The sequence below is a fragment of the Rhinolophus ferrumequinum genome, chromosome 21, assembly GCF_004115265.2.
Source record: "Rhinolophus ferrumequinum isolate MPI-CBG mRhiFer1 chromosome 21, mRhiFer1_v1.p, whole genome shotgun sequence".
NCBI lineage: Eukaryota > Metazoa > Chordata > Mammalia > Chiroptera > Rhinolophidae > Rhinolophus > Rhinolophus ferrumequinum.
This window is the reverse complement of record NC_046304.1, coordinates 17,122,594-17,148,710: the sequence shown is the minus strand read 5'-3', so window position 1 is coordinate 17,148,710 and position 26,117 is coordinate 17,122,594. Positions and strand designations below refer to the sequence as shown.

The 26,117-nt window shown below is 46.2% G+C and overlaps 2 protein-coding genes and 1 pseudogene across 2 annotated transcripts in view; 1 reads left to right on the top strand and 2 right to left on the bottom strand.

Annotated features, from left to right (window-relative positions):
* Positions 1-45: 45 nt before the first annotated feature.
* On the bottom strand, positions 46-7,673 carry TIMM22 (translocase of inner mitochondrial membrane 22). The gene is made up of 4 exons (XM_033089017.1): positions 7,164-7,673; positions 4,588-4,784; positions 3,831-3,903; positions 46-2,433 (listed from the first exon to the last, which is right to left on the bottom strand). Exons 1-4 carry the CDS (start codon positions 7,399-7,401, stop codon positions 2,357-2,359), a joined length of 585 nt encoding a protein of 194 aa, XP_032944908.1. The 5' UTR covers positions 7,402-7,673; the 3' UTR covers positions 46-2,356.
* A 10,747-nt stretch (positions 7,674-18,420) lies between these two features.
* On the bottom strand, positions 18,421-18,631 carry LOC117013891 (40S ribosomal protein S29-like; annotated as a pseudogene).
* A 6,679-nt stretch (positions 18,632-25,310) lies between these two features.
* NXN (nucleoredoxin) overlaps positions 25,311-26,117 on the top strand; it is a 141,786-nt gene continuing 140,979 nt past the window's right edge. The window contains exon 1 of the mRNA XM_033089534.1: positions 25,311-25,766. Within this exon, the coding sequence (XP_032945425.1) occupies positions 25,395-25,766 (372 nt within the window). The 5' untranslated portion in view covers positions 25,311-25,394. The remainder of the gene's footprint in view (positions 25,767-26,117) is intronic.

Below are 26,117 nucleotides of genomic sequence, written 5' to 3'. Positions count from 1 at the left end.
TTCCAGGAATCTATTTACCTAGTTAACTCCCCAGGGGCTTCCCTATGGCCTGTGGCGACTGTGGCAGTTTGGGGGGAGGTGAGCCCCAGCCCCGTCCTTGCCCTTCACAGAGGCCTTCAGGTCAGTCACCAGCCAGTCCCTTTCATGAAGTACCAATGTCCCGCCAGGGACCTGAACACGTTTGCCTCAGAGAGATGGCAGGAAGTTGGCCATTCAAGTGGAGGCTTCTTGTTTTATGTCAACTTTTCTGTGCATTTTCCTTGGAAGTGGCTCATCTTTGGGGCCGCCTTTTGGCCTCATCTGCTTACAGAGAGGCTGGGTCCCCTAGAGGGCTGTTTCCCTTTCGGGGAACCCGTGGGGTTAATGTAGGCTCCCACCAGCAAAAGCCGTTGGATAATATGTTTATTCTGGAGATCAGGAACAGATGTCTCTGAAAATTGGTGTTTGGTTTATGAGCTCATACTGACTCCTTAGCCATGTAAAACAGGAAACTATTCATCTCCTCTCCTGATTGAATCGTCAATGTGGACAATGCTTCACTTATTGAACTGATGGCTACTGACAGCCCCGGGGCTCATCTTTTCCAAGGCAGTGGTGAGAGCAGCACGTCTTGTGTTCAGTAGTTCAGTGTATCTGACCTCACGTACGAGACTGGCTGATAGGAGAGGCCGGGCATCCTAGCACTTTGACAGGTGCCAGGTAGGAGTGTCTGCTCTTGCTCTAGAAGTGCTTATAAGTGACTAACTTAGGGACAGTGTAGGAGACACTTCTAAATCTGTTCTCAGACCTCTGAGGACACTCCAGCCAGCCTAGCAGCCCTGACGCCTCATGCCTGTGGGACTGGGACGGGCATTATATAGGATTCACCATAAAAGGCCATGAGTGCTGTGTACTAACTAGCTCACATTCATTCCAAAGGAGACAGCAGCCATGGCCAGGGGAAGGTGTGACCGGCTGGGTTTGACATGATCACTCCGACACACGCGCACGCACACGCGCGCACACACACACACACACGCGGGATGCCCGGACAGTTCGGCTAACTCTGCATTCTGGTTACGGGTGGGTGGGCTAGAGCACAGCAGACAAAGGGGAAGGGGAAAAAAAAAGGCAAAAAAGTTACGTACAGTAGAAAAAAGGAGATGTTACCACTGGCTGAAGGCAGCAGAATTACGTGGGCCCCGCCAAGACTACCTGCCCGCCCCTCGGGGCAAAAGCCTGAGAACATCAACTTCATCTTGCCATCAAACCACCAGAATAAAGCAGCACCTGGGGCAAATCCCAAACATAAAAGGCTTTTTTTTTGCCTATGGCACACAACTAGGCTGAGCCTCTGTTGTTAGTCAAAAACACTAATATGTTCAAAACAGAACACATACCAGAGAATGGGGGGCCGGTGAACAGCCCGTCCTCCATGTCTGCTCTTACCCAGCAGCTGCTGTGATTTAGTCATCAGGACAATCATTGCAGGACCCCTCACACGTAGGCCTGAGCCAGAGCTGGTCCAGTGGGCAGAGCATAAAACCAGTATATGGTTCAGACTGCAGACATTCCTGTCAGCCAGCCCACAGGAGGGTTTCTAGAAGAAGCCAGTGCGGCTTATGCATGAAATTTCCACGCATCTTTGGAAGTGACTAGGCTGCCTTCTGGGAGGAAGGCCCTGGCTGATGTAACAATCTCGTGAGGATAACACCACCCCTCTACAAACCTGAGAATCGAACATTCCCCGACTGCTCAGGAGCTTCCTCCCTTTGTCCCTTTGGATGTTCCATCTCTGGGCCACCTGGCACCATTTTTGGGAATTGTGGAATTTGAAAATAAAAATAAACCAACTTTTGGAACTGTAATATAAATATATATGTGTTTTTAAAACAAGGATAGCAAAACGCTAAACCAAATGACATAACTGGTCAGAAGGCATACATTGACCTTGCCCTACCCTGATAGGTGACACGGATGACCGCATGGAGTTCCAAGGCAGAACAGCTTCCTGGGGCTACATAAGGTCACCTCTGTTCCCCCAACACCAAACAACCAAAGGGCCAGGTGTGGTGAGGGCTGAACCTTTGTGGACCTGAGTTCCTCCAGGTCAATATGCTGAGTCCTGATCTGCTCAGAAGAAAGAAGCTAGCACAGCACACCCCCTGTGCCGCCTGGCTGGGGTCCAGGAGCAGAAAGTGTGGCTGCTCAGACGCCGGAGGCAGATCGCGGCCAGGCGGCTCCCTCACAACACCCAACGATGAGGGAGAACAAATGCCTTCAGTCTCTGAAGCAGTGCTCTGGAGTGGTGCAGAAAATGTCCTCCAGAGAACCGCTCGGATCTTGGGCTGGTATCCTTCCCCGGAGGCAATCACTCTCACCGCAGATAATAATCGATTGCAGCAGAGAAAGCAGCAAAACCTCCACAACCAATGACCCCAGCCTTTAAGCCAGCTGTAAAGCAAACAGAAATGACATTACCTATAGTGACAGATGCTGGGTCAGGCTGCATTCACAAAAAGTCTGCATATCCACAGATGCAAAGAAACCAGCTGAAGCATTCTAAGTCATTCAACCACCAGAGATCTGTAAGACTTCAGTGAAGCCATGCACATGATCTAATCCAGGGTACTTTATCTAACTGTACATTCGTTTAACTTTTCTCATTCCAAAGAATTAATATTTCCAGTCTCATGAAAATAGCCCCTCACAGACAGGAAACTGGTTAAGAAAACCAGCCCTTGGAATCAAGTGAAAGCATATGGCCTGTTACCCTGATTTGTTTATGGAATAAATTCCTGGGAAGGTGATCAAAGCAGTCCTAGAGGGAGCTGAGCTTCTCAAAGACCCTGACAAAGCTGAGCGATGGGAGGACCAAACAAGTTACTCTCTAAATCATAAATGACTGTTTGAGGAGCAAAAGCAGGTTTTTAATGATAGCAAATCATCCTGCCTCGCAGCAAAAGAGAAAACAGGCTTTTCTGCTTAGGGTAAGCCAGGGCGCAGAAGAGGGCGAGTGGCCCAGCAATGGACACTGTGAGGAAAGTCAAGTCACTGACATCCTACGTGGCAGGGAACTGACTGGTTCCTTCCTTTGTTGTTTCCAGCTGATAAGCCAACATTTCTCAAATATCTACATTTGGCTTTCCGTGGGTAGAAATCTAAGAATCCTCAGCTGCACGAAGACATTACCGTGACAACTTACACACAAAATTAAAACTGACAATTGTATAGTTTTAAGAAACATGTCTAACTACCCAGAAATGCATGGAGCTGCAAGTGCAGCAGGGCCTGACATGTGGATCGATGTTCTTCCCCAGGGCTGAGTGGGACCTAGCTATGTCCCTGTACTCTCCTGCCTCATCCACATCCTCCAGGACTGCATTACTGTGAGGAAGCTCTTCCCATATTTCCAATTTGGGGGCATTCTTTTTGTCTAAGATCGACCTAGATTTACCAGTGGTTCTCACCGGGGAGCAATTCTGCCCCTCAGGGAAATGTCTGGAGACACTTCCAGTTTTCACCACAAAAGGGTGCTACTGGCATCTAGTGGGCAGAGGCCAGGGACGCTGCTACACATCCTTACATACACAGCACAGCCTCCCTCTCCCTCCTGCGAAGACTTATCTGGTCCAAACGTCAACAGTGCCAAGGATGAGAAACTGATCTAGATACTACAAGTTTCCAAAATTGAGTTGACACAGAAGCAAATGTGCTTTGTCAGAAGGGACGAATATCAAGTGACCATATATGCCTTGGGCTGTCCCTGGAACACTCGTATGTTTGGAAATGTCAACTTCAGCATGCTGTCCAAGGCCACAGAGAAAACCACTCGAGAGTTCTTTACTAACCTCTGAAACCAATGGTTCCTCCAGTGATGCAGCCACTAATTACACTGTTCTTCCAATCTGATTTTCCCCGGTACTGCGGGTGGAGAAGTGCAGTTTAGAGCCAAACAAAAAAGCCAGACAAGACAATTAAGGAAAAAAACACAGGGTTTCTAGCTGGCTAATTTAGTCCCCCCACCAAAGGAAACCTAATCTTTTTCTCTTTTAAAAGTATATACCGTGTTTCCCCGAAAATAAGACCTAGCCGGACCATCAGCTCTAATGCGTCTTTTGGAGGAAAAACTAATATAAGACCCAGTCTTATTTTACCATAAGACCGGGTCTTATATAATATGACACCCGGTCTTATATTAATTTTTGCTCCAAAAGATGCATTAGAGCTGATGGTCCGGCTAGGTCTTATTTTCAGGGAAACAACGGTAGTTCCTAAAATTTGAACGCGTTCACTGATGCTTCCAGCCGGGGGTACCAGAGTGCTGAAACCAAGTCAGTGCAGTATTTAAGAAATGAAAATCTTTTCTTGGGTTCCCCAATAAGTCTCGTGTTTAAAATCATTAACCAACTTCTACCCTATAAAAAGAAGTAAACAATCATGTAAGCCCCAATCATAAGCACAAAAAAAGTCTGCATTAGAGACTATCTAATGGAAGTTCAATCTAACAAGTATCAGACTTTTCTGATCTGCTTTCTAGTAATAATAAGAGCATTTCTCTTTCGAAGCTGAGCAAGCAAGGCTTTCTCAGAGGACAGAGACACTTACAGATTCTACCAAACACTCAGTGCAAGAAAACATGGCGCCCACAATGGCAAAATTTTTGGCGTAGGACATTCCTCTCTGTCCCATGTCTTTAAGAACTTCTTTTGCTGTCGGCGTCCGGTAAGGATCCTTAGGGTCAAAGCCTACATTGGTATCAATGCCGGCAGTGAACACCCCAAATGCACCTCCCAAGACAAATCCTAAAAACAAACACAGAGAGGAAGATTTCTTTGGCATGATTTCTGGATGACTGTAATGGGTTCATACTCAAAAAGCATCTTTTGGGTGGCCACCAGCAAAGAGGACACCCCTCCCCTTGCCACTCAAATTCTCCGCGTGGTTTCCACGTTACACAATCCAGGATCTATCTTGTTGACAGCTTTTTCTCTGTCTCCTCTTCGATTTCTTCCTCCTTTCATTTTCTAACATTCCTCAAGATTCAGTCTTTAACCCTCTGTTCTATTTCTACACTCTCTCACACGTATTCACCCTTGAGTTCAGCTATCAACTTTGCAAGTCACCTTGACAATGGTGATATTCATAATAGTCATTTAGTAAGTACCATGTGCCAATCACTGAGGTTTTATAGTCACAGCCTCACTTACTGTTCGCAACAATCCTGCAAGGTAGATACTATTATACTCTCCTTTCTGTAGCTGAAGAAACTGAGGCTCAGAGAGGTTAAGTAACTTCCCTGAAGTCACAAAGTTACCAAATGGCAAACGCCACACTGCTGTCCACATCGGACCTTCCTGAGCCTGCTGGACATTTCCATATGGATGTCCTCTCATCACCTCCAGGCCAATACAATTGACCCTTGAACAATGCTGGAGTTAGGAGTGCCAAGGCCCCCGTAGTCAAAAATCCACATATAACGTTTGACTCCCCAAAAACTGAGCTGTCCCTCGGGGGGATTGGGTCCAAGACTCCTCATGGATAGTAAAATCCATGGGTGCTCAAGTCCCCTATATAAAATGGTGTAGAGCAATGCATACAGTCAGCTGACCACATCCATGGACTCCCAACCAAGGATCGAAAACAGGACAGATATTGAAAGAAATCCATGTATACACGGATCCATGAAGCTCAAACCCATGTTGTTCAAGGGTAAACGGTATATGTTTGATGAAATCATGGTCACCTCCCTTCCAGACTTTCTTGTTATTGCCCCTTCTTTTTAGTCACTCCAGCTCCAAACCTCAGGGGCGTTTTTTTGTTTGCCCTACAACTCCAAGTCCACAATTATCATCCTAGTCTAGGGTTTTGATCACTTCCAACCTGGAGCACTACAAAGACTCATTTATTTCACCAAATATGTGATTTATCAGGGTCAAACACAATGATGAACAAAGACCCAGTCCATTCCTCATGAGCTTCAGTCTAGCCAATTTCCAATATGGTCTCCCTATCCACAGACTTCTTTCCTTCAGCCCACCCCATCCTGAATCACGATGTTCATTACCAGTTGTTACTCTTCTAAAAAAATCATCAATGACTGTCCTAATGCCTATCGACAAAATGCCCAAATCCCCTACTTTACCCCCAACTTGAAATGACAATTCTCTTCCTCTGTGTCCACCCCATTCTCTCCATCCTTCAACAGTTCCAGTCTCACCTCCTCTTGCGGCCTTCCCCAAACCACAAAAAGTTCTCTCTTTCTTCTTTCTACTATATTTCACATTTCCACTCTCACCACATTCGTTTGTCTTTCATTCTTAATGAGATTTCAACTCATCTGCAAATGTGGTCAACCTCCTTACCCTCCACACAGGAAGGACACCACATTCTCAAATCCTCACAAGGCTAAAGAAAAAGCCAAGTCCATACTTCTTTCCCCCTTGTTCACTACTGTCTAGTCACTCTGGCCACACTGGCCTTTTCTGTTTTTCAAACTAAAGCCGGTTCCTTTGCACTCGTTCCTATGTCTGCTGCACTCTTCTGCCAGGCTCCTCAACATTCTTCGATATACAGAGAATGCCACAAAAAATGCATACACATGTTAAGAAAGGAAAAACTATTAAAATTGTAATACTCAATACATACCGATAACAAAAGATAAATACAAGTCACGTTTAACGTCTGCAATTACAAGCGGTGTTCAAAGTGGTTACCATCAGCGTCCAGACACTTCTGGTTATGGTGAACTACTACTGCTTGAGCAACAGTTGACCAAAGTGTCCCCTTGTATACATTTTTTTGGCACCTCGGATATATAGAGAGGGGTGTTAGCTTCCTGAGAACCAAGCTCTAGTCTCTCACCCTGTCTCTCCACCGCCTGGCACGTGATACCTACCCACTAACAAGTTTTTGAAAGAATGATTATTTGAAAGTGAATGACCGAATGATGAATGAAGTCAACTATTTTATAACCTCCAGGCCCCGACCCATAGCACCGATTCTCTGATCCAGTTTCCAGAGGGTCTAGAGAGGGTTGCTCGAGCTCCCTGAACGAGGCCGGGGTGCAGTCCCCTTCGAGGCCCACAGGCTCCTCGCCTCCCGGGCGCGTGGTCTTCTTGGCAGAGGAACCCGCTGCCATCCACGCCCTCAGCCTCCCAAGGGTCCCCCTCGCCTTGCCTCACCTCCCACGCAGGCCAGCGCTGCCTTGAAGGCGCAGCTTTCCATCGCTCTCTCGATCATCTTCTGCTCCTCACTCTTGGCCGGACTCGGGATCCCGCCCAGGCTTCCGGGCTCCAGGACCCGGGGCTGACGCTTGTCACCCACCAGGTACTGCAGAAGAAGGCTGTACTGCAGCGGGGGTTCGGCGGAGCCGGCCGCCTCGGGCGCGGGGCCCCCGGCACTGGGGGCTGTCGCCGCCATGACTAGCGGCCCAAGAAACCCAGACGTCCTTCCCACAGCAGATTACACAAGCTGCACGTTGGGGCCTTGCGCGCCCAACCACTGTGCCACCACGGTAGATTCGCCACGTCCAGCGAGTCCGAGGAAGCTACGGAAGCAAAGTCCATTCGTGCGCACCTGGCGGAAGAACTATTACGTTTCCCAAAAACCTCGGCGAATACTGAATGCAGCTTGTGCAGCATTCCCAATGGCACTGACAAGCGAGATTCAGATTCACCCGAGCGCCCTCATCTTCCGGGCCGCAGCGCGGTGCCTACCGGGATTTGCAGTTCTGACATGTACACCCGACACATTTCCCAGGAAGCCCTGCGCGGACACTTGCACTTGGACCTTCTCTGGAGCTTCTGACAGGCGGGACCCTAGCGGTTGAGCGCCGGCAAAACTGCAATGCGCCTGGGCGTCGGTAGGGGGCGCACGCGCCTCGCCACTGCCCTTCCAGCGTGTTCCAGCGTGTTATGAGATGTAAGTGATGGAAGGTGCTTTGTAAGTAAATGTGAAAGGGTATGAATGTATGGAGTGTTTCCTCGAACATAAGACGGGGTCTTATATTAATTTTTGCTCCAAAAGATGCATTAGGGCTTATGTTCAGGGGATGTCATCCTGAAAAATCATGCTAGGGCTTCTTTTCTGGTTAGGTCTTATTTTCGGAGAAACACGGTATGTTTTGTTCGATAATTAAACCTTTGATGGAGAAAGAGAGAGAGAGAGGGCAAAAAAAAAAAAATCAATGAACAAATAGTGAAGCTAACCAAGGAAAATCGGGGACAGGCTCTTTCCCGTCTTGCAAGATGGAGGGTGAAAAAGGTGAGAAGCCCGGCATTAAGGAGAAGAAACCTGAAGCCAAGCAGGCTGATGCTGGTGGCAGGGTTAAGAAAAGTAACCCAAGGGCAAAACACCTAAGAAGGGGAAGCCCCACCGCAGCTGAAACCCTGTCCTGGTCGGAGAAGTCGGCAGTTATTCTCCATCGGCTATGTGTTCCCTGAAGGCCATGTACAAGAGGAAGTATTCAGCAGCTAAATCCAAGATTGAACAGAAAAAGAAGGTTCTTGCTACTGGCACAAAACCAGTTGGTGGCAACAAGAATAGTGGCACCCGAGTGATTAAACGTCACAAAATGCCCAGATAGTATCCTATTGAAGATCTGCCTGGAAATCTGTTGAGTCACTGGCAAGAAACCCTTCAGTCAGCATGTGAGAACACTTGGGTCCAGCCTCACTCCCAGGACCATTCTGGTCATCCTCACTGGGCACCACAGAGGCAAGAGGGTGGTTTTCCTGAAGCAGCTGGGCAGTGACTGGACTTCTGTCCCTTCATCGAGTTCCTCTGGGTAGAACACACCAGACATTTGTCATCGCCACCTCCACCAAAATTGATATCAGTGTGGTGTGAAAATCCCCAAATCTCTCACTGATGGTTGTTACTTCAAGAAGAAGAAGCTGCACAAGCCCAGACATGAGGAGGGCGAGATCTTTGACACAGAGAAAGAGAAATATGAGCTGACAGAGCAGCACAAAGTTGATCAGAAAGCCATGGACTCGCCAATTCTGCCCCAAATCAAAGCTGTTCCTCAGCTCCAGGGCTGCCTCCGCTCTGTGTTTGCTCTCACAAATGGGGTTTATCTTCACAAACTGCTGTTCTAGATTTATTATGAAGACCCTCATGAAATGCCTGATCTGTTTTTAAAAAGAAGGAAAATCAGGGATGATAATAGAAAGTGGGGGTGGCTGGGGCCAAGGAAGGCTAAGGCTGGTATTCACTTCAACTGGTTGTTGGCAATGGAATTAGTGACGTGGGATTAGAATTTTGCCATGCAAAGCCAAATTTATATATGTTAAACCAATTAAAATGTTTACCAGCGTGCAAACTCAGAATCTGAAAGTAAACCATGAGATAATACTATATATGAAAACCCAGAAAACTTCTGTACTTTTTCTTTTTCAAGTCAATTTGTTGTCCTTTCAGTTTTAGTTGTGGAGGGCGCAGCTCAGCTCCAGGTCCAGTTGCCATTGCTAGTTGCAGGGGGCGCAGCTCACCATCCCCCGCAGGAGTCGAATCCGCAACTTTGTGCTTGAGAGGACGCACTCCAACCAACTGACTCCAACCAACCGAGCCATCGGGAGGCAGCTCAGCTCAAGGTGCCATGTTCAATCTTAGTTGCAGCGGGCGCTGCCCACCATCCTTGTGGGACTCGAGGAATTGAACTGGCAACCTTGTGGTTGACATGCGGGAATCCTTCGGAGTTAGGAGCATGGAGCTCTAACTGCCTGAGCTACCGGGCTGGCCCTTCTGTACTATTTATGGTACCAAAATAGATCTCAAACTATTGTGTTGATCCAGGCTAGCAATGTATTTGGGTGTATCGGCTACGAGAAACATGAAACAGAAGGTGGTGAGGGCAGCCAGTCAACACAGGCAGCACTACTCCTTTGGTATCCAGAGTTCTCTGTCCTGCAGAGAATAGCACATGATTCGCCCTGCTTCTGCTCCCACCAGGCCACTGAAGGTAAGGTCCCCAGCGACTTCCCACTTGTTGAATCTAATTCAGACCTCGTTTCATTAGACTTCTCAGCTGCATTTGACGCTACTGACTCCTCCCTCCTTCTCTGAAGCTTCTTCACAGTTTTGGTGGAGTCCCTCTCTCCTAGTTTTGCTACAGCCTCTCCGGTTGCTCACTCTTTGCAGGCATCTCTGCCTGGCCCTTTCCTGTTGGTTCTTTCAGGGCTTCAGCCTTTATTCTCTGCTGGCTTCTACTACCTACCCCCCTCCCCGATGCATTAATGACTTCCAAATCTTTATCTCCAGCTTAGACCTGTCTCATAAGCACAAGAATCAGACATTTTCCATAGACACCTCTAACTCAACACCCTGACAACGACCCTTTCCTTCCAGATGAATGAGGAGCCCAGGGTTCTGATTCGTGCCGAGGTCTTAAGAACCAAAGCTGGATCTGAGAGAATCCAGCTTTGGGACAGGCCCCCAGGCACATCTCAAGCAAAATGGCCTTGGAAAACAAGGAATATTCTAAATAATTAATCCATGGGACTAGTTAGAGAGCAATAAGCAATGCAAAAATGAAGGGTCTGCAACAGAGTTCAGTGAGATCCAAGAAAACGCGGAGAAATTCCATGTGGCCGTGGTACCTGAGGGATGGAGCCTTTTGTGGAACATCCTTAGCCCAGTTCATGGATGGAAAGAGAACAGTTATGGACACTGATCTGGTATCTCTCTCCCCTCACCTGTCTCCTTCAACAGGTGGAATGGGTCTCACCTGATGGAAAACTTGGAACACTTCAAGCATATTCCAGAATTGGAACTGGATTCTCATGTCTGTTTCCCTGGGCTGATCTTTTGCCAGTAGACTAGGGACTTTATCCGGCCATGGCATCATTGGGAGTCTAGCAGCTCTCGTGTTACGGTTTGGTTCTCCAGCCCAGGTTGTCTGTTCTGGCCACAGGATATGGGGTTGGGGCAGCATCTTAGTGGGTCAGCTAAAGATGAATTCGATTGACAGGGAGGGTTGTAGGAAGAGTCAGAACATGCTGAGGTGGTTACCTATCACCTGAAGGACTCCAGGTAATGGCACGGATGGGTAGGTGTGGAACTGGAAGAGGGCCAGTTCATATTTCACCCCGGGTGTCCAGGAGACCCTGTGGTCTGTTGTTCTCTCAGCATGTCACTGGATCCCAGGAATAAAATGAGTGGGATGGAATGAAGAGGTCCAAGTTAAGAAGTTCAGTGTATCCTATGTGAATTTAAATTGTATGTGAATTTGGTAACCATGAGTCGTCTGAATGGTCCCGTCACTGGTAGGAAGTACGGCCACATAGATACTCTGAGTAGCCAACCGATTCAGGTGGTGGGTACTAAACAAGTGACTTTGTTTTTGAAGGGCCTTGATCCATGTCCTCTAAAACCAGAGGATAGCTAGGAGCTGAAGATGGAAATATGGCGGCTGAGACACTCATGGAAGGAGAAGATTTAATAAGTGGCTGGAGCTGGGCTGGAGCAGGAGCTGAAGAACTGCAAAAAGGTAACAGTGTTTACTAGCATCACCAGGATGGCTTCATCTTCATGTGAGAAGTGTAGGTCAGAGGTCAAATTCAAGGATGTTTAGGAATCAAGAGTTGGTACCCTCCTTGCACCACCTGTCACGTGTGGTTGCATAAGGCAGGGTTTTAGTTTTAACACGGGACCACCTGAAGTCCTCCACACCTGTTTGGCAAAGCGTTGCTGGTTAGGAAAGAGTAATGGGTCAAGCACCACCCCTAGAGAGAGGCTGCCCCTACCGAGGTGAACTGCCATATCATCTGTCTCTTTCTCCTCCAAGGTCTCTCCTGGACAGCCCGAGGTCCCTCAGACATGCCTACGTAGCATCTCTGAGGTTGGCAGCAAGTGAGGCAAATAGCAGCCAATTTTTCCAGGCAGAAGATCCCAGATTAAAGTGATTTCCACTCCTTTTAGTCCTCTAGATTTCCGTCCAGGAGTATTAACTGTTATACTTGAAGGAACTATGCATCAAGAACAATCAAGAGTTTAACAATCTCTTCAGGTGCTTTAAGTTACTGCAACTAAGATTGAACACAGCACCTTGAGCTGAGCTGCCACTGAGCTCCTGGATGGCTCAGTTGGTTAGAATGCGTCCTCTCAACCACAAGGTTGCCAGTTCGATTCCTCGACTCCTGCAAGGGGTGGTGGGCTGCAACTAGCAACGGCAACTGGACCTGGAGCTGAGCTGCACCCTCCACAACTAAAGCTGAAAGGACAACAACTTGACTTGGAAAAAAGTCCTGGAAGTACACACTGTTCCCCAATAAAGTCCTGTTCCCCTTCCCCAATAAAATCTTAAAAAGAAAAAAAGAGAGAGCATATAGCTAATACTAGTAGAATGCAGCAAAATATTTAGGAGGTGATGGGTTTTGAGATGTATTACCTTTGTTTTTAATATAACTTAATTGGAAATGTATTTAATTTTTAGTAATGGCCGGCAAACAACCAGTTCAAAAAAGTTCCTGAAAATTTCATAATCAGCTCTTGTGAATGTGTAGGACCTGGCCCCCAGCACCCCACTTCTCGTAAAAGACTCTTCCCGAGATTCATGGCTGGGAGTAGGGTAACGAGGGAGGCACAAAATCGAAGGGGATGGCAAAACTCTCAATAATCAAAATAAACAATATTTTAAAAATCACATTTTTAAATATTTTAAAAATCAAAATTGCAGAGAAAAAAAATCCACAATGAACAAAATATCAAAATTTTAAATAGAGGGTCAGTAGGAACTGTGAAGGTGTGACCCTGGAGCTGTGGGGGAGTCTGTCCTCCTCCAGGTGACAGCAGCTGTCTAATGCAGAAAAAAGAATTCAACCTGGAAAGAGAATCCTGAAGGAGCTTGTTAAGGTCCCCGGGGCAGCCCTGGGTCCCAACCTTCCCAAGATTCGGTGGTTCAGCTCCTCCTTAGATTCTGTGAGTCACCCCACTATACTTCCAAGAAGTCCCCCTTTTCTGTGGGAGCTGGCCAGGGTTGATTTCTGTAGCTTACAACTAAAATAATATTTACTCTATGGTTTAGGAAATTCTCATCAGAGACCAACAAATTAATTCGTTGGTTCCTTTTTGCTAATTATCTCAAAGTTTTAACCTCAAGAGATAAGAATCAGTAAACAAAGTTTTTCAAAAGTCTCTTAATTTTCTGCCCTCAGCAATAAAGCAGTATTTATTAACAATCAAGTTAGCTTACTGCCTTTTCTGCCCTCCTATAGAAAGGTTTACTTTGTTTCTTTTGCTTCAGAAGTCTAAACAGTAGAGAACTCATCCTGCCCCCGCTTAGAGGGGAGGACAAGGGGAAGATCCTCACTGGACACAACTTGACCACTGTTTCCAAGAAGTAGGGGTGAGTTAACTTCCTTTTGAAAATGATTAGATAGAAATGGTTTCCAATACAAATGATTTCCAATCACAGCTGTATTCAGGCACTGAAAAGTATTATTATTATATGTATTAAATATCATCATCATCTGTCTCTTTCTCCTCTAAGGTCTCTCCTGGATAGCCCGAGGTCCCTCAGACATGCCTACGTAGCATCTCTTAGGTTGGCAGCAAGTGAGGCAAATAGCAGCCAATTTTTCCAGGCAGAGGATCCCAGATTAAAGTGATTTCCACTCCCTTTAGTCTTCTAGATTTCCGTCCAGGAGTACTGTTACACTAGAAGTACTTGCAGAAAGGTACACCACCTGAATCATGGTAAATCCTGAGGTGCAAGGTAAATAGCTCAGAATTTGAGAGGCACCATGGTATGCCAGCGGCCCATTAGGACAAACGTGGACTTGCAAACCTAAGGTTCTCTGTCATGTGCCGTATGATAGTCCTTCCTTCATCTGTGAAGGGGTGGGTTTGGTAAATTGTCATCTGGGTTGTATGAATGTCATTCCACGTGACTTGGCCCTTTCTTTTTAAAGAAAAGGCCCAGTCAGTTTACAAGAAAGCAAGGAATCAAAAGTACAAAGTGTTTTTGCCAAGTTTGTATATGTTTCCCCAAATTCTAAGCTATTATGCTAGCTTGTTACTTGATAATATTTAATACATATAATAATAATACTTTTCAGTGCCTGAATACAGTTGTGATTGGAAATCATTTGTATTGGAAACCATTTCTATCTAATCATTTTCAAAAGGAAGTTAACTCACCCCTACTTCTTGGAAACAGTGGTCAAGTTGTGTCCAGTGAGGATCTTCCCCTTGTCCTCCCCTCTAAGCGGGGCAGGATGAGTTCTCTACTGTTTAGACTTCTGAAGCAAAAGAAACAAAGTAAACCTTTCTATAGGAGGGCAGAAAAGACAGTAAGCTAACTTGATTGTTAATAAATACTGCTTTATTGCTGAGGGCAGAAAATTAAGAGACTTTTGAAAAACTTTGTTTACTGATTCTTATCTCTTGAGGTTAAAACTTTGAGATAATTAGCAAAAAGGAACCAACGAATTAATTTGTTGGTCTCTGATGAGAATTTCCTAAACCATAGAGTAAATATTATTTTGGTTGTAAGCTACAGAAATCAACCCTGGCCAGCTCCCACAGAAAAGGGGGACTTCTTGGAAGTATAGTGGGGTGACTCACAGAATCTAAGGAGGAGCTGAACCACCAAATCTTGGGAAGGTTGGGACCCAGGGCTGGCCCGGGGACCTTAACAAGCTCCTTCAGGATTCTCTTTCCAGGTTGAATTCTTTTTTCTGCATTAGACAGCTGCTGTCACCTGGTGGAGGACAGACTCCCCCACAGCTCCAGGGTCACACCTTCACAGTTCCTACTGACCCTCTATTTAAAATTTTGATATTTTGTTCATTGTGGATTTTTTTTCTGCAATTTTGATTTTTAAAATATTTAAAAATGTGATTTTTAAAATATTGTTTATTTTGATTATTGAGAGTTTTGCCATCCCCTTCGATTTTGTGCCTCCCTCGTTACCCTAGTCCTAGCCATGAATCTCAGGAAGAGTCTTTTACCAGAAGTGGGGTGCTGGGGGCCAGGTCCTACACATTCACAAGAGCTGATTATGAAATTTTCAGGAACTTTTTTGAACTGGTTGTTTGCCGGCCATTACTAAAAATTAAATACATTTACAATTAAATTATATTAAAAACAAAGGTAATACATCTCAAAACCCATCACCTCCTAAATATTTTGCTGCATTCTACTAGTATTAGCTATATGCTCTCTCTTTTTTTCTTTTTAAGATTTTATTGGGGAAGGGGAACAGGACTTTATTGGGGAACAGTGTGTACTTCCAGGACTTTTTTCCAAGTCAAGTTGTTGTCCTTTCAGTGTTAGGTGTGGAGGGCGCAGCTCAGCTCCAGGTCCAGTTGCCATTGCTAGTTGCAGGGGGCGCAGCCCACCATCCCTTGCGGGAGTGGAACCAGCAACCTTTGTGGTTGAGAGGACACGCTCCAAAGAACTGAGCCATCCGGGAGCTCAGTGGCAGCTCAAGGTGCCGTGTTCAATCTTAGTTGCAGGGGGTGCAGCCCACCATCCCTTGCGGGACTCGAGGAATTGAACTGGCAACCCTGTGGTTGAGAGCCCACTGGCCCATGTGGGAATCGAACTGGCAGCCTTCGGAGTTAGGAGCATGGAGCTCTCTCTAACTGCCTGAGCCACCGGGCCGGCCCTATGCTCTTTTTTTTAATTAGTTTCAGGTGTACAAAACAATGTACTAGTTAGACATTTATCATTTATATCCCTCATTATCTATGCTCTTGAGGCTATTTGTGTCTGTTGTATTTCTGTGGTAGAAATGCTATATAATAGTGAACTGCTGCACGTTTTAATGCCATCAGTGACATCATGTCGGCAGTGTGAAATCAGCTGTGATGGGAATAGAATCATGCGTCACTTAATGATGGGGATACGTTCTGAGAAAAATGCCTCCTTAGGCAATTTTGTTGCTGTGTGACCACCACAGAGTATATAAATGATGCTTGAACAACATGGGGGTTTGAGGTGCTGATTCCCTGTGCAGTCGAAAATCCATGTATAACTTTAAACTGTACAGTCGGCCCTTCATATCCATGAATTCAACCAACTCAAAATTTGAGCCACGGTTGGGAATCCGTAGTTGAGAATGCAAAAATACTGTTTTCATTCTGTGGTAGGTTGAATCCATGGATGCAAAACCTGCAGATAGGAAGGGCCCTGCATTTATTGGGAAAAAATCCACGTCTAAGTGGAGCTGTGCAGTTCAAGCTGGTGTTCAAGGCTCAACTGTCCTTGAACATGGTACAGCCTGTCGCTGTTACTGTATGTGCTATGCTTTCATACAGTCAGCAGTGCAGTAGGCTTATTTACACCAGCATCACCACAAATATGTGAGGAATGCGTTGCCCTGTGACAGTCTGAGGGCTATGACGTCACTGGGTGATAGGCGCTTTTCAGCTTTGTTATAATCTTATGGGACCACCATCCTGTGTGCGGTCGTTGTTGACCTACATGTTGTTATGCCGCACGTAACTGTATGGCCACCACAGAAATCAGCAAATGCTGTAAGTCAGGGCTTTTGGGTTCCTATTGTTTAACACCTACCAGCATACCATTCACTACAAGAAAGCTTAGGGAACCAAGAACACCCTCCCCTTTCGGAGGAAACCAGTAATTGGAGGACAGTAGGGCAGAAGAGTGAAGAATGGACTGCTGGCAATATCTAGAAAAATCCCAGGAAATGTGTGAATGTTCCTGACTGATAATTAGAAAGGGAGAGGTTCTCACTTCCATGAATATCACACCTTGTTTGGCATCAGTTTGGACGCCCTGTGTGGCCCAGGAACTCCTCTGGCCTTGTATGTATACTTCTTGCTTTTGGGCCTGGAAACAATGGTGAAGCGGGTACCTCGCCACTTGGGCCAGGGACTCTCAGAGATGTTTGTCAAATAAGAGGAAGGGCTCCTCTAAGTGCACAGTGGCCGTTTGGTTCAAAAGGCTGCACAGAACAATTTTCATCAAGGGCTGCAAGAGAGCCCTTGATGAAAATCATCTGGCATCACAGATGTATCTGAGGTCGTTGTGACAGGCAGAGGAGGGTTCTTACTTTAAGGCTCTCTGGAGCCCCAGAGAAGAAGTGGGGGGGTAATGAGCATTTACTGTCAGCTGGTGTGGACATACTTTTGGCACCCCTTGCGTTGGGCTCGGAGATGGAATATCCTATTGCCTATTCTTATGGGAGAGGGTGGAGTAGCTCTTAGCTTTTCTCTCTGAAGTCACTTCCCCACAAGAGGACATTTATTGTCTGGCGTGGGATGACAGATGGGATAGAGCTTGGCATCACTGCCTGCAGAAGACTGAAGTAAAATAGAGGGGTGCGGCCTCGAGCCATAAGGCTCTTGGGGTTTAATGGGTAGCAGTTGACTAACAGCCTCCACCATGCTTTGGACGAGCTCCCCACACTCTCCCTCCGGTAAAGGTAATTTATCAGCAAAATCTATCCATATTCATGGAGGGGAGGAGCCAGGTAGGGAGCTGGCCTTGCTGGACCAAGGAAGGCTTAGTCCATCCGGTTGTTCAAATGCTCTCAGTCTACATGGGTGGTTCTAGTGAGCATCAGAAGCACCTGAAGAGATTGTTAAACTGTTGGTTGCTAGGCTCAGAGCTTCTGACTCAGTAAGGTCTGGGGTGGGTGTGAAAATTTGCATATCCCAGGTGACTCTGAAGCTGCTGGCTGGGAACGATATTTTGAGCACCACTGGTCTACGTCGTTGTCTACAATTACCTCTCACTGGAAGTAGATTCACACGACTTGGAACTCCATTGAGGTGGGGAGCAGCTGTTCAGCTACCTGAAGCCCGGAGTACATGATGGAGCCAGGATCTCGAAGTAGGGTGGCAGTGGGCCAGTGAAGAAGGGAAAGGTGGCACACTGCCAGTTTCATCTCCATCCTTAAGGCAAGTTTTACTTGCTCAAAGGGCTGGAGTTCAAGGGTTTGGGCCAATTTGTTGTGAAAAAAGCCACCGATCAATTCCTACCCGGTCTTTAGTTTAGCTCCGAATCGAGGAGCTCAGTTTCACAGGTCTAGCAGCCACACAGATGGCCATGACCCAAGTGGCGACCAGACTCGGACCTTGATTCTGTTAGGAGGCCTGAGGGAGTGCTTGCCCCGTGGAAGACCTGGACAGAGGCAGACTCATTTCTCTGCTTTTCCCTCTAGACACAAAACCATCGGTGATCCCTTTTCCCACTCCCCAAACTCAGAGCTTTCCATGTCTGATACTACTTTCATAGCTGAATGAGACAGCCTGGAAGTTCTCTGGGCTGAGAATGAACTTTTCTAGGAGTGGGACAGCAGGAGTGCAGTTTTGCTGGGGCCACAACACAGGCAGGGCAAATGGAGTTCTGTGTTCTTTGTTATAACTTTTTTTTTTCACATTAAGACACTCATAACTGATTTTTTTTTAATGTACAAAGAGCGGTAAGGTAGATGTCTTGAATGACCCATTCAAGGAAGTTCACTTAGTCCAACTTAATGAAGCCTATATCCTTCTCATACTGACAGTGCACCAGTTGCTCGTATTGAGGCTGTGTTTCCTGGTCAGACCTACCAGTTTGAGCAGACAGACGCGGCAAGAACGAGAAGCCTGGCCAAATGTTCTCAGATGGCTCCAATAGAGCTGCGGATGACCCATCTTGCTCTCTCAGATGCAACGAGGCAAAAGGCCGTTATAATTTCACATTACAAAAAGCCACAGCTGCATCGCCTGTCACTCGAGAGCCGTTAATCGGCAGGGAGCACCGGCAGACAGGCCTCTGATCAGACAGCGGAATAAGAGCCTGGCATTGATATGCGTTGCTCAGGGTTTGCTGTCTCAGATGGACAAGGAGAGTTTGTAAGATTGAAAACAGAGCCAGGACTCAGGACGCTGAGGCCAACCTGGGTTTTAGGGGAAAACTCCCATCCCTCCATCTGGACCCAAGAGAAGAGACTTTGGCCCAAAGTCGGCTGTCTGAGGTCTCAGGAGGCAGCACCAGTGTGAGAGTTGGCAGAAAACTCTGTGAACTGGGACCAAACAGACTGAAGCCTCAGGCCCCAGGAGGAGGCCTCAGAAAGCAAGGAATAATAGCTTGAACCCATATCAGGGGAGCAGTTAGAAAAAAAAATCAGATCTGCAAGTCAGGTCCCCCTGACTTGGTCAGAGGGGCAGACTAAGGGGTTCGCCTATGGGGGTGTGGCTTTTATTGTACACTCACAGGTGGAAGCTGCTACGGGGCTACTGGTTTGAGTGGGTCTAAATTAGAAGTTATTTTCCTCTTCACACCTGCTCTTCCTGAGTTTCCCATCTGGGTGAGTCTCGGACTCCTTGCTTCCTGCATCGCTTGCAGACCTTCTACTTGTCTTTCAATTCCACCCCTTGTATTTTATACTCATTGCCACTGCCGTAGTTTGGGCTCTAGTTATTTTTCATTTAATAGAAGCTTAATTGGTCTTCATGCCTCCTGCCTTGCTCTTTTCTAAACCATCCTCAGAGTGATCTCTCAGCCCAGAAATGTGATCATGTCCCTGCTTGGAATTCTTCTCTGTGCCAGGATAAAATCTAAACTCAATGTGTTGCTTTTACAACTTGTGCCCAGGAAGACACATATGCCTCAGTCCAAGTTTAGTTCTTACTCAAACATTTTCATTCCCAGTTGTCTGCTTTCGATACCTCTTTTGGATCTAGAAAGAATGGCTTGGAATCATTCTTAATGATCGGTAGTCTTTAGTGTTTGAAAGATGAGTTTGGACTTTTGATTCCGTGTCTGACCTGTGTCCTGTCCTCAATCAAGTGTAAATTATTAGAAAATATTTATTATTATTATTATTATTATCATTATTATTATTTTCATTCTTTTTGCCTTTGACCTATGATAGCCATCATGAGAAAACGTATCCTGTACTGTTTCCAGGGATAGATCCTTAATCTCTAGCCTGATTCTGGTGGGTGGTCTTAATGTTCTGTAGCAGATTTGAAAGTTTTGTTTACTCACCCATACCCAAGCATCCAGATTTGCTTACTATCTCTTGTGCTGTTGCTTTGGTTTTGCTTCCGAAAAAGCTAGTGGAGATCTGGCAGACAGTCTGGCAGTCTGGTGGATTGCGAGGACCAACTTCAGACTTGGTTAATGAATCATACACTTTGGCTATATCTGCAGTAGGGTCATATTGACAAGTTGTGATCCTGAGATTTGATCTGAAAATTATTGGAGACAAATAGAAATATGCATAATGCTTTTCTGGTACTTTGCATTTTTAAGTTCCAGAATTCGGAGGCTTCAAGAACTGCAGATCAGGGGGCAGCCTGTTAGCTCAATTGGTTAGAGCGTGGTACTCTTAACAACAAGGTTGCTGGTTCGATCCCCATGTGGGCCACTGTGAGCTGCGCCCTCCACAACTAGATTGAAACAACTACCTCACTTGGAGCTGATGCGTCCTGGAAAAAAACACTTAAAATAAATAAATAAATAAAAAAATAAATAAATAATAAATAAATAAATAAATAAATAAATAGTTAAAAAAAAAAAAAAGAACTGGAGACCAGATTCCTTCTGTTTTTCTGAGGAATAAAATAAATAATAAAGAGAACAATGATGGTGACTTCCCAAGTTCCATATCAAGTTGGTGCCAGAAAGATGGCAGAAGTACCACACTTCTCTAATCCATGAGGACAACACCCTACTTTCCCTTCCTTCATCTTGATCTCTGCCAAATCTCACCACTATTTTGCTCCTCTCACCTCTCTATCAAGCAATTTCCCTTCTCAGAGGGTCTGCTGCAAAAAAATCCAACGTTTAAAACAGGAAAAGATAAAACAGATATAAAAACTGTAATATAGCATTGATCTACAGGTAAATCTTGTACAGGGAACTCCCAATTAAATGGAATACATTTTTTGTGTACATCAATTTTGATTCAAATTTTGTTAATCAGTTATTTGAGTTATGTGGAGTTGGAAAGCTTGTATAATCAAAGTGTTCATTTTGTACTATTCTAATGGAATTTTGTGCTATTATAATGGAATTTGTATTTTATTATAATGCAATTTGAATTTTTGTGTGTGAGATATTTTTTCTTTTTCATTCTGAGATGTCCCAATTTACTTTAAATATTCTTTTCTTCACTTACAGTATCTGATCTTTTCTATACATTCTTATTTGAAATTTCAAAAAGTGTGTTTTTCTTGGACTAGTAATAGCTTCCATGTTTTTCTCATATCTATTTCCTTCAGTTCCCTTCCCCAAGCAATCTGTTACTATTTCTTAATGTGTTTCCAGATATATTTCATGCATATATAAACATTATTTATGCATATGTATATATATTTTTCTCCCCTTAAAAATTTACAAGTGGTGACCTAATATATCCTACTTATTCTGCATCTTACTTCCTCTTGTGCTACATCTTAGAGATATTTTATGTCAGTGTATGTGATGAGTGCAGGAATCAAGAGGTGGAAAATGAAGTGGCATCGCTCACTATTAGCCCAGTTACCCACTAGCAAAACTTTGGCTTCTTGTTCCCACAACCTTATGCTCTGCCGGCCTAGATATCTGAGTTCCAAAGGGAGGAGGCACAACATTGGTTTCATTGCACTGGAAGTTAAGGCCCAGTCACTTTGAGTTCCTTGTGCCTCTGAATTAACCGGCGAAGACGGGAGTTACTGTGCTGGGTAGGGTGATTGCTCCTGGCTACCAAGGGGAAATTGTTGGATGGCTAGTCTACAATGGCGGTACGGAAGAGTATGTGTGGAACATGGGAGGTCCCTTAGGACATCTCTTAGTCATCATGCCCTGTGATTAAGGTCGGTGGGAAACTACAACAACCTAATCCAGGCAGGACTCCTAAAGGCCCAGATCCTACAGGAATGGAGGTTTGAGTCACTCCACCGTAAGTACTAATTTTACGTTATAGTATTGAAGTTACAGGATATCAGGGAGAGGAGTAAACATCATTCAAGGACTTTACTTCCTCTTCTGGGGAAGGGGTTAGTGCATTTTTGGTTATACACAGGACAGTTATACCCTGTTAGGTAGAATTATAATCCCCTTGTTGTCTCCATTTTGAGAGTAAGTATGGTTTAATGAGAGGCACATGCATGCCAAGTTGACAAGGCGTAGACTTGGGAGGTTTAATTTTCTGTGTCAACTTGACTGGGCCACGGGGTGTCCAACTATTTGGTTAAACATCATTCTTGGTGTGTTAGTGACGGTGTTTATAGATGAGAATCAGTAGCCTAAGTAAAGCAGATTGCTTTCCCCAATGTGGTGGGCCTCATCCAGTAGGTTGAAGGCTGAATAGGGTGAAGTAAGGTGAAGGTGAAGTAAGAATTTTCTCTTTCCACCTATCTTCAAGCTGGGACATAGGCCTCCTGCCTTCAAACTCAGACTCAGAGTGGAACTTACACCATCAGCTCTCCTGATTCTCAGGTCTTTGGACTCAGATGGGAACACCATTGGCTCAGCTGGCTGACTGTAGATCTTAGGACTTCTCAGCCTCCATAATCAGGTGAGTCAGTTCCTTATAATAAATCTCTATATATTGATTCATGTTTCTCTGGAGAACAAAGACTAATACAGTGTACAGAGAAATCTCCTTCATTCTTTCCAATAACCAGATTGTATCCCTAAAGATGAAAGCGCCATAATTTAATCATCCTCATTGACACACGATTTGGCTCTTCCCAGTGTTTTTCTAATTTCATCAGTGTATCAATAAGTATCTCTACATACATGTCTTTGTGCATGTATGCTACTATAACCAAAAACCAAGGAATGTGATTTATGAATCTTAAAGGTGACAAATATATATTTGTTCTGTTTTATATGACATCATGTACCTTAGAATGCAACTTTCCAATAGGAAAACTCTGTAATGTATATGTTCTGTACAATGTCAGGCATGTTGTAGCTCCTTAATACCTATTTTAAAACAATAATAATTTTTCGAATAGCCAGTCGATTCGTGGAACATAACTAGCTAAATACCAGTAGGGACATTCTCTTTAAGTGGGTCTCTTGAACGTCATAAGCAGAGAGAGTGCTTTCCACAAGCCAAAGGATGTTGGCTATTCTTTACAGGAAGCCAAATGAGTCTCCTTGGGCCTCTTCTTGTAACAAATACCCACTAGAATTATGATTTTGGAATCATTTCCATTGCAAATCTCCTCTTTCCACACCCCTTTAGAAGGCAGCTGTGATATTTGGCTTCTAACCAAAGCCTGCTGCACCAACAATTCTCTAAATTTTATTTATATTTCATGTGCAGTATGTTCAAACTCTCACTTTCCCAGGTGCCAGATGCTGGTTTGGACACACTCCAGTGGAAAGTGCTTTCCTGTAAAATAATAAAAGTAAAATGCTGAACAAACCTCCTCTTTATATCAGACTTGCACCTAGTTTACCAAAGTTAAGTACTCTAATAATGACTTCACTATTTTCCCAAATTTACAATCCCCCAAATTCCCTCTTCACCTACCTCCACACCAAACTGTCCTTTGGCTTCCATGGGATATAAAAGCTTATAGTCCTTTCACATTTCATCAATGTTCATTTGAAAATGTCAGAGTGTAGGAATCTATCTGACTCATATGCTTTCAGTGGTGCCTGATATAATCCATATTTATAAGCCGAATGTCAGATATGGTTTGGATAAGAAGATATAAAGCATTAACCCATTTCCAAGATTTTTGAAGCTATCTAATAAGTTAATATCTGTTATGTTAATAGTTTTAACATGTTTTCACCAAAAAGTGATGCTTTCTGCAGTGGCACAGAATTTTGGCATGACACTCTAGAATTTGCCTTTGTAATAGTGTTCTTGCCTGCTCACAGGCAGTCCTCAGTCCAAAGATCCCTACTTGTGAAATGAGCAGCATTAGATGGATACTAAGAAAGTGGATATACTTTTGAGAGATTTGCCAATCCACTCTTGGCTTCCACCTCCACCTCTTTCACAGGCTTATGTGGTAACATTTCACTGAGCTGAAAACCAGTACAATTCCTTGTTCCATCCTAGAAAAACTGAGAACCTTAGGCATAAAAATTTATGTTTGAGCCAAAAGCTTGCGGCTATATTCTGAGATTTAAATGAACTCCATAAAGCGTGCTATGATGTGTGTGTGTGTGTGTGTGTGTGTGTGTGTGTGTGTTATAAAGCCGCTATAAAATAACAAAAATTTCTGCTTGGCTGCCAAGTATCTCTTTTCACATATTCAGCTCTAGTAGATCTCATTTTCTTTTTCACTCTTTCCATTAGATGGCGGTAGATGCCCAAGAAATAACTTCCGAAAGGATGGTAGCGGGCGGTGAGAGGGGCGTTTATTCCTTTCACCCGGTTGTGGGTAACTGAGCTGACACACATTGAAAGTTGTAGGTTGCGGGTGGGCATGGTATACATTTGATTTTTTCGTGTGTGTGTGGGGGGCCGACTTGCCACAGACCACCTGTTTAATCTAGGTTCTGTCTAAGCATAGGATAGCATCTTGCCAGCTGTCAAAAAAAATCCCTAGAATTTTTCTCAACTATCAGCAGACCTCAGCTATGGAACCCATTCAGGAGAGCAGCCAGCATTGATTTAAAGATGCTGCGGCATCTGTTGAATACATTTGTGGAGATGGAAGAGAGCCACTTGTTAGTGGGGAATGGCCACTGCGACTTGTGGACTGAAATTCCACAGTGCTATCTGCGATCAACCCACACGTGTTTATAGATTCCTTCACGTGTGCCTAGCACCAGATCAGAAACTACACAAGAAATATGAGGTGGCGTTTTCCGGTCTTCTCATAATAGAAAACACAAAACATACACACAGAGAAATAAGTGCCCAGCAAGACCTCGCCTGAGAAAATGATACTTGGGTGGGGAAGATGATAAGTCCTATGAGCATTAGGAGAGGTCAGTGGGGGTCGAAATGGCGAAGGGTCAGGCTTTGTGTAGGGAGACAGAAAAGGAAGAGGGGAACAAGAAGGGGTAAGAGAACTCGGGTCGGGATACCGTGGGAATCTTTGGAAAAGTCCGGAGAGAACTGAGAATTTGGGAGGGGAGAGGAAACCGAGGGAGAGGTGAGGCCAAGTCCCCAGGCTCGGAAAGGCGGGCTCAGCGGACCCTTCTCTTTTCTTTACTCAGGCCCCGGGCATTCCCGCCGGAGTGGAGCATTTACGGTCAGCTTCCAGCCAAGTCTGTCTCCCAAGCACTTTAGCCACGCGTGGGAAGCCGGAGCCCGGTGTCTCCACGGCGGGCAGTACCGGGCGGGACTGCTCGGCCCCGGACGACCACGGAGGGGGCGTGGCGAGGGCTGGCGGAGGGGGCGTGGCGTGGGCGGGCACGGGTGGGCGGGGCTCTCCTCTCGCCGCCGCCGCCGCCGCCGCAACTGCCGCCTCCGCCCGCCGCGCGGACTGAGGGAGCGGGGTCGCCGCCGCCTGCACGCCCGCCTGCCGGGGCTGCGGTGGGCCAGGATGTCGGGCTTCCTGGAGGAGCTGCTGGGGGAGAAGCTGGTGACTGGCGGCGGCGAGGAGGTGGACGTGCACTCGCTGGGCGCCCGCGGCATCTCGCTGCTGGGGCTCTACTTCGGCTGCAGCCTGAGCGCCCCCTGCGCGCAGCTCAGCGCCAGCCTGGCCGCCTTCTACGGCCGCCTGCGGGGGGACGCGGCGGCCGGGCCGGGGGCCGGGGCCGGGCCGGGGCCGGGGGCCGGGGCGGCCGCGGAGCCGGAGCCTCGGCGCCGCCTGGAGATCGTCTTCGTGTCCTCGGACCAGGACCAGCGGCAGTGGCAGGACTTCGTGCGGGACATGCCGTGGCTGGCACTGCCCTACAAGGAGAAGCACAGGAAGGTGAGCGGCGCGGGCCTCGTCGCTCCCCCGGCCTGGGTGCGCACCCCGCGCGTTCCCTGGAGCCAGGTCCTCGCCCCCCGCCCGCTCCCCCCTCCCCGCTATCCCCTCTGTCCCTTCCTCCATCTTTGCACACGCTTCCCCTCCTGTCCCTCAGTGTCCCCTTCCTGTGTCTGTGCCCGCTCCCCATCTCGGGACCCCGCCGGGTTGGGGCTTCCGCGGCGACTCCTCGCTGCCTGTGCCAGGCCGCACCCGCGGGGGAAGTTTGACACCCCTCTGTCCCCGAACCTGGCTTGTGTCTTGAGGAGTCAGGAGCTCGGTCCCCACAAGTTGGGAGCCTCGCGTAGAGGGTGG

Coding starts and splice junctions, on each gene's coding strand:
- TIMM22 (XM_033089017.1), bottom strand. CDS start 7,401: ATGGCGGCGACAGCCCCCAGTGCCGGGGGCCCCGCGCCCGAGGCGGCC. Junction 4,785..7,163: donor AGCGCTGGCCTGCGTGGGAG/GTGAGGCAAGGC, acceptor GTTTGTTTTTAG/GATTTGTCTTGGGAGGTGCA. Junction 2,434..3,830: donor AGGAACCATTGGTTTCAGAG/GTTAGTAAAGAA, acceptor TTTGCTTTACAG/CTGGCTTAAAGGCTGGGGTC.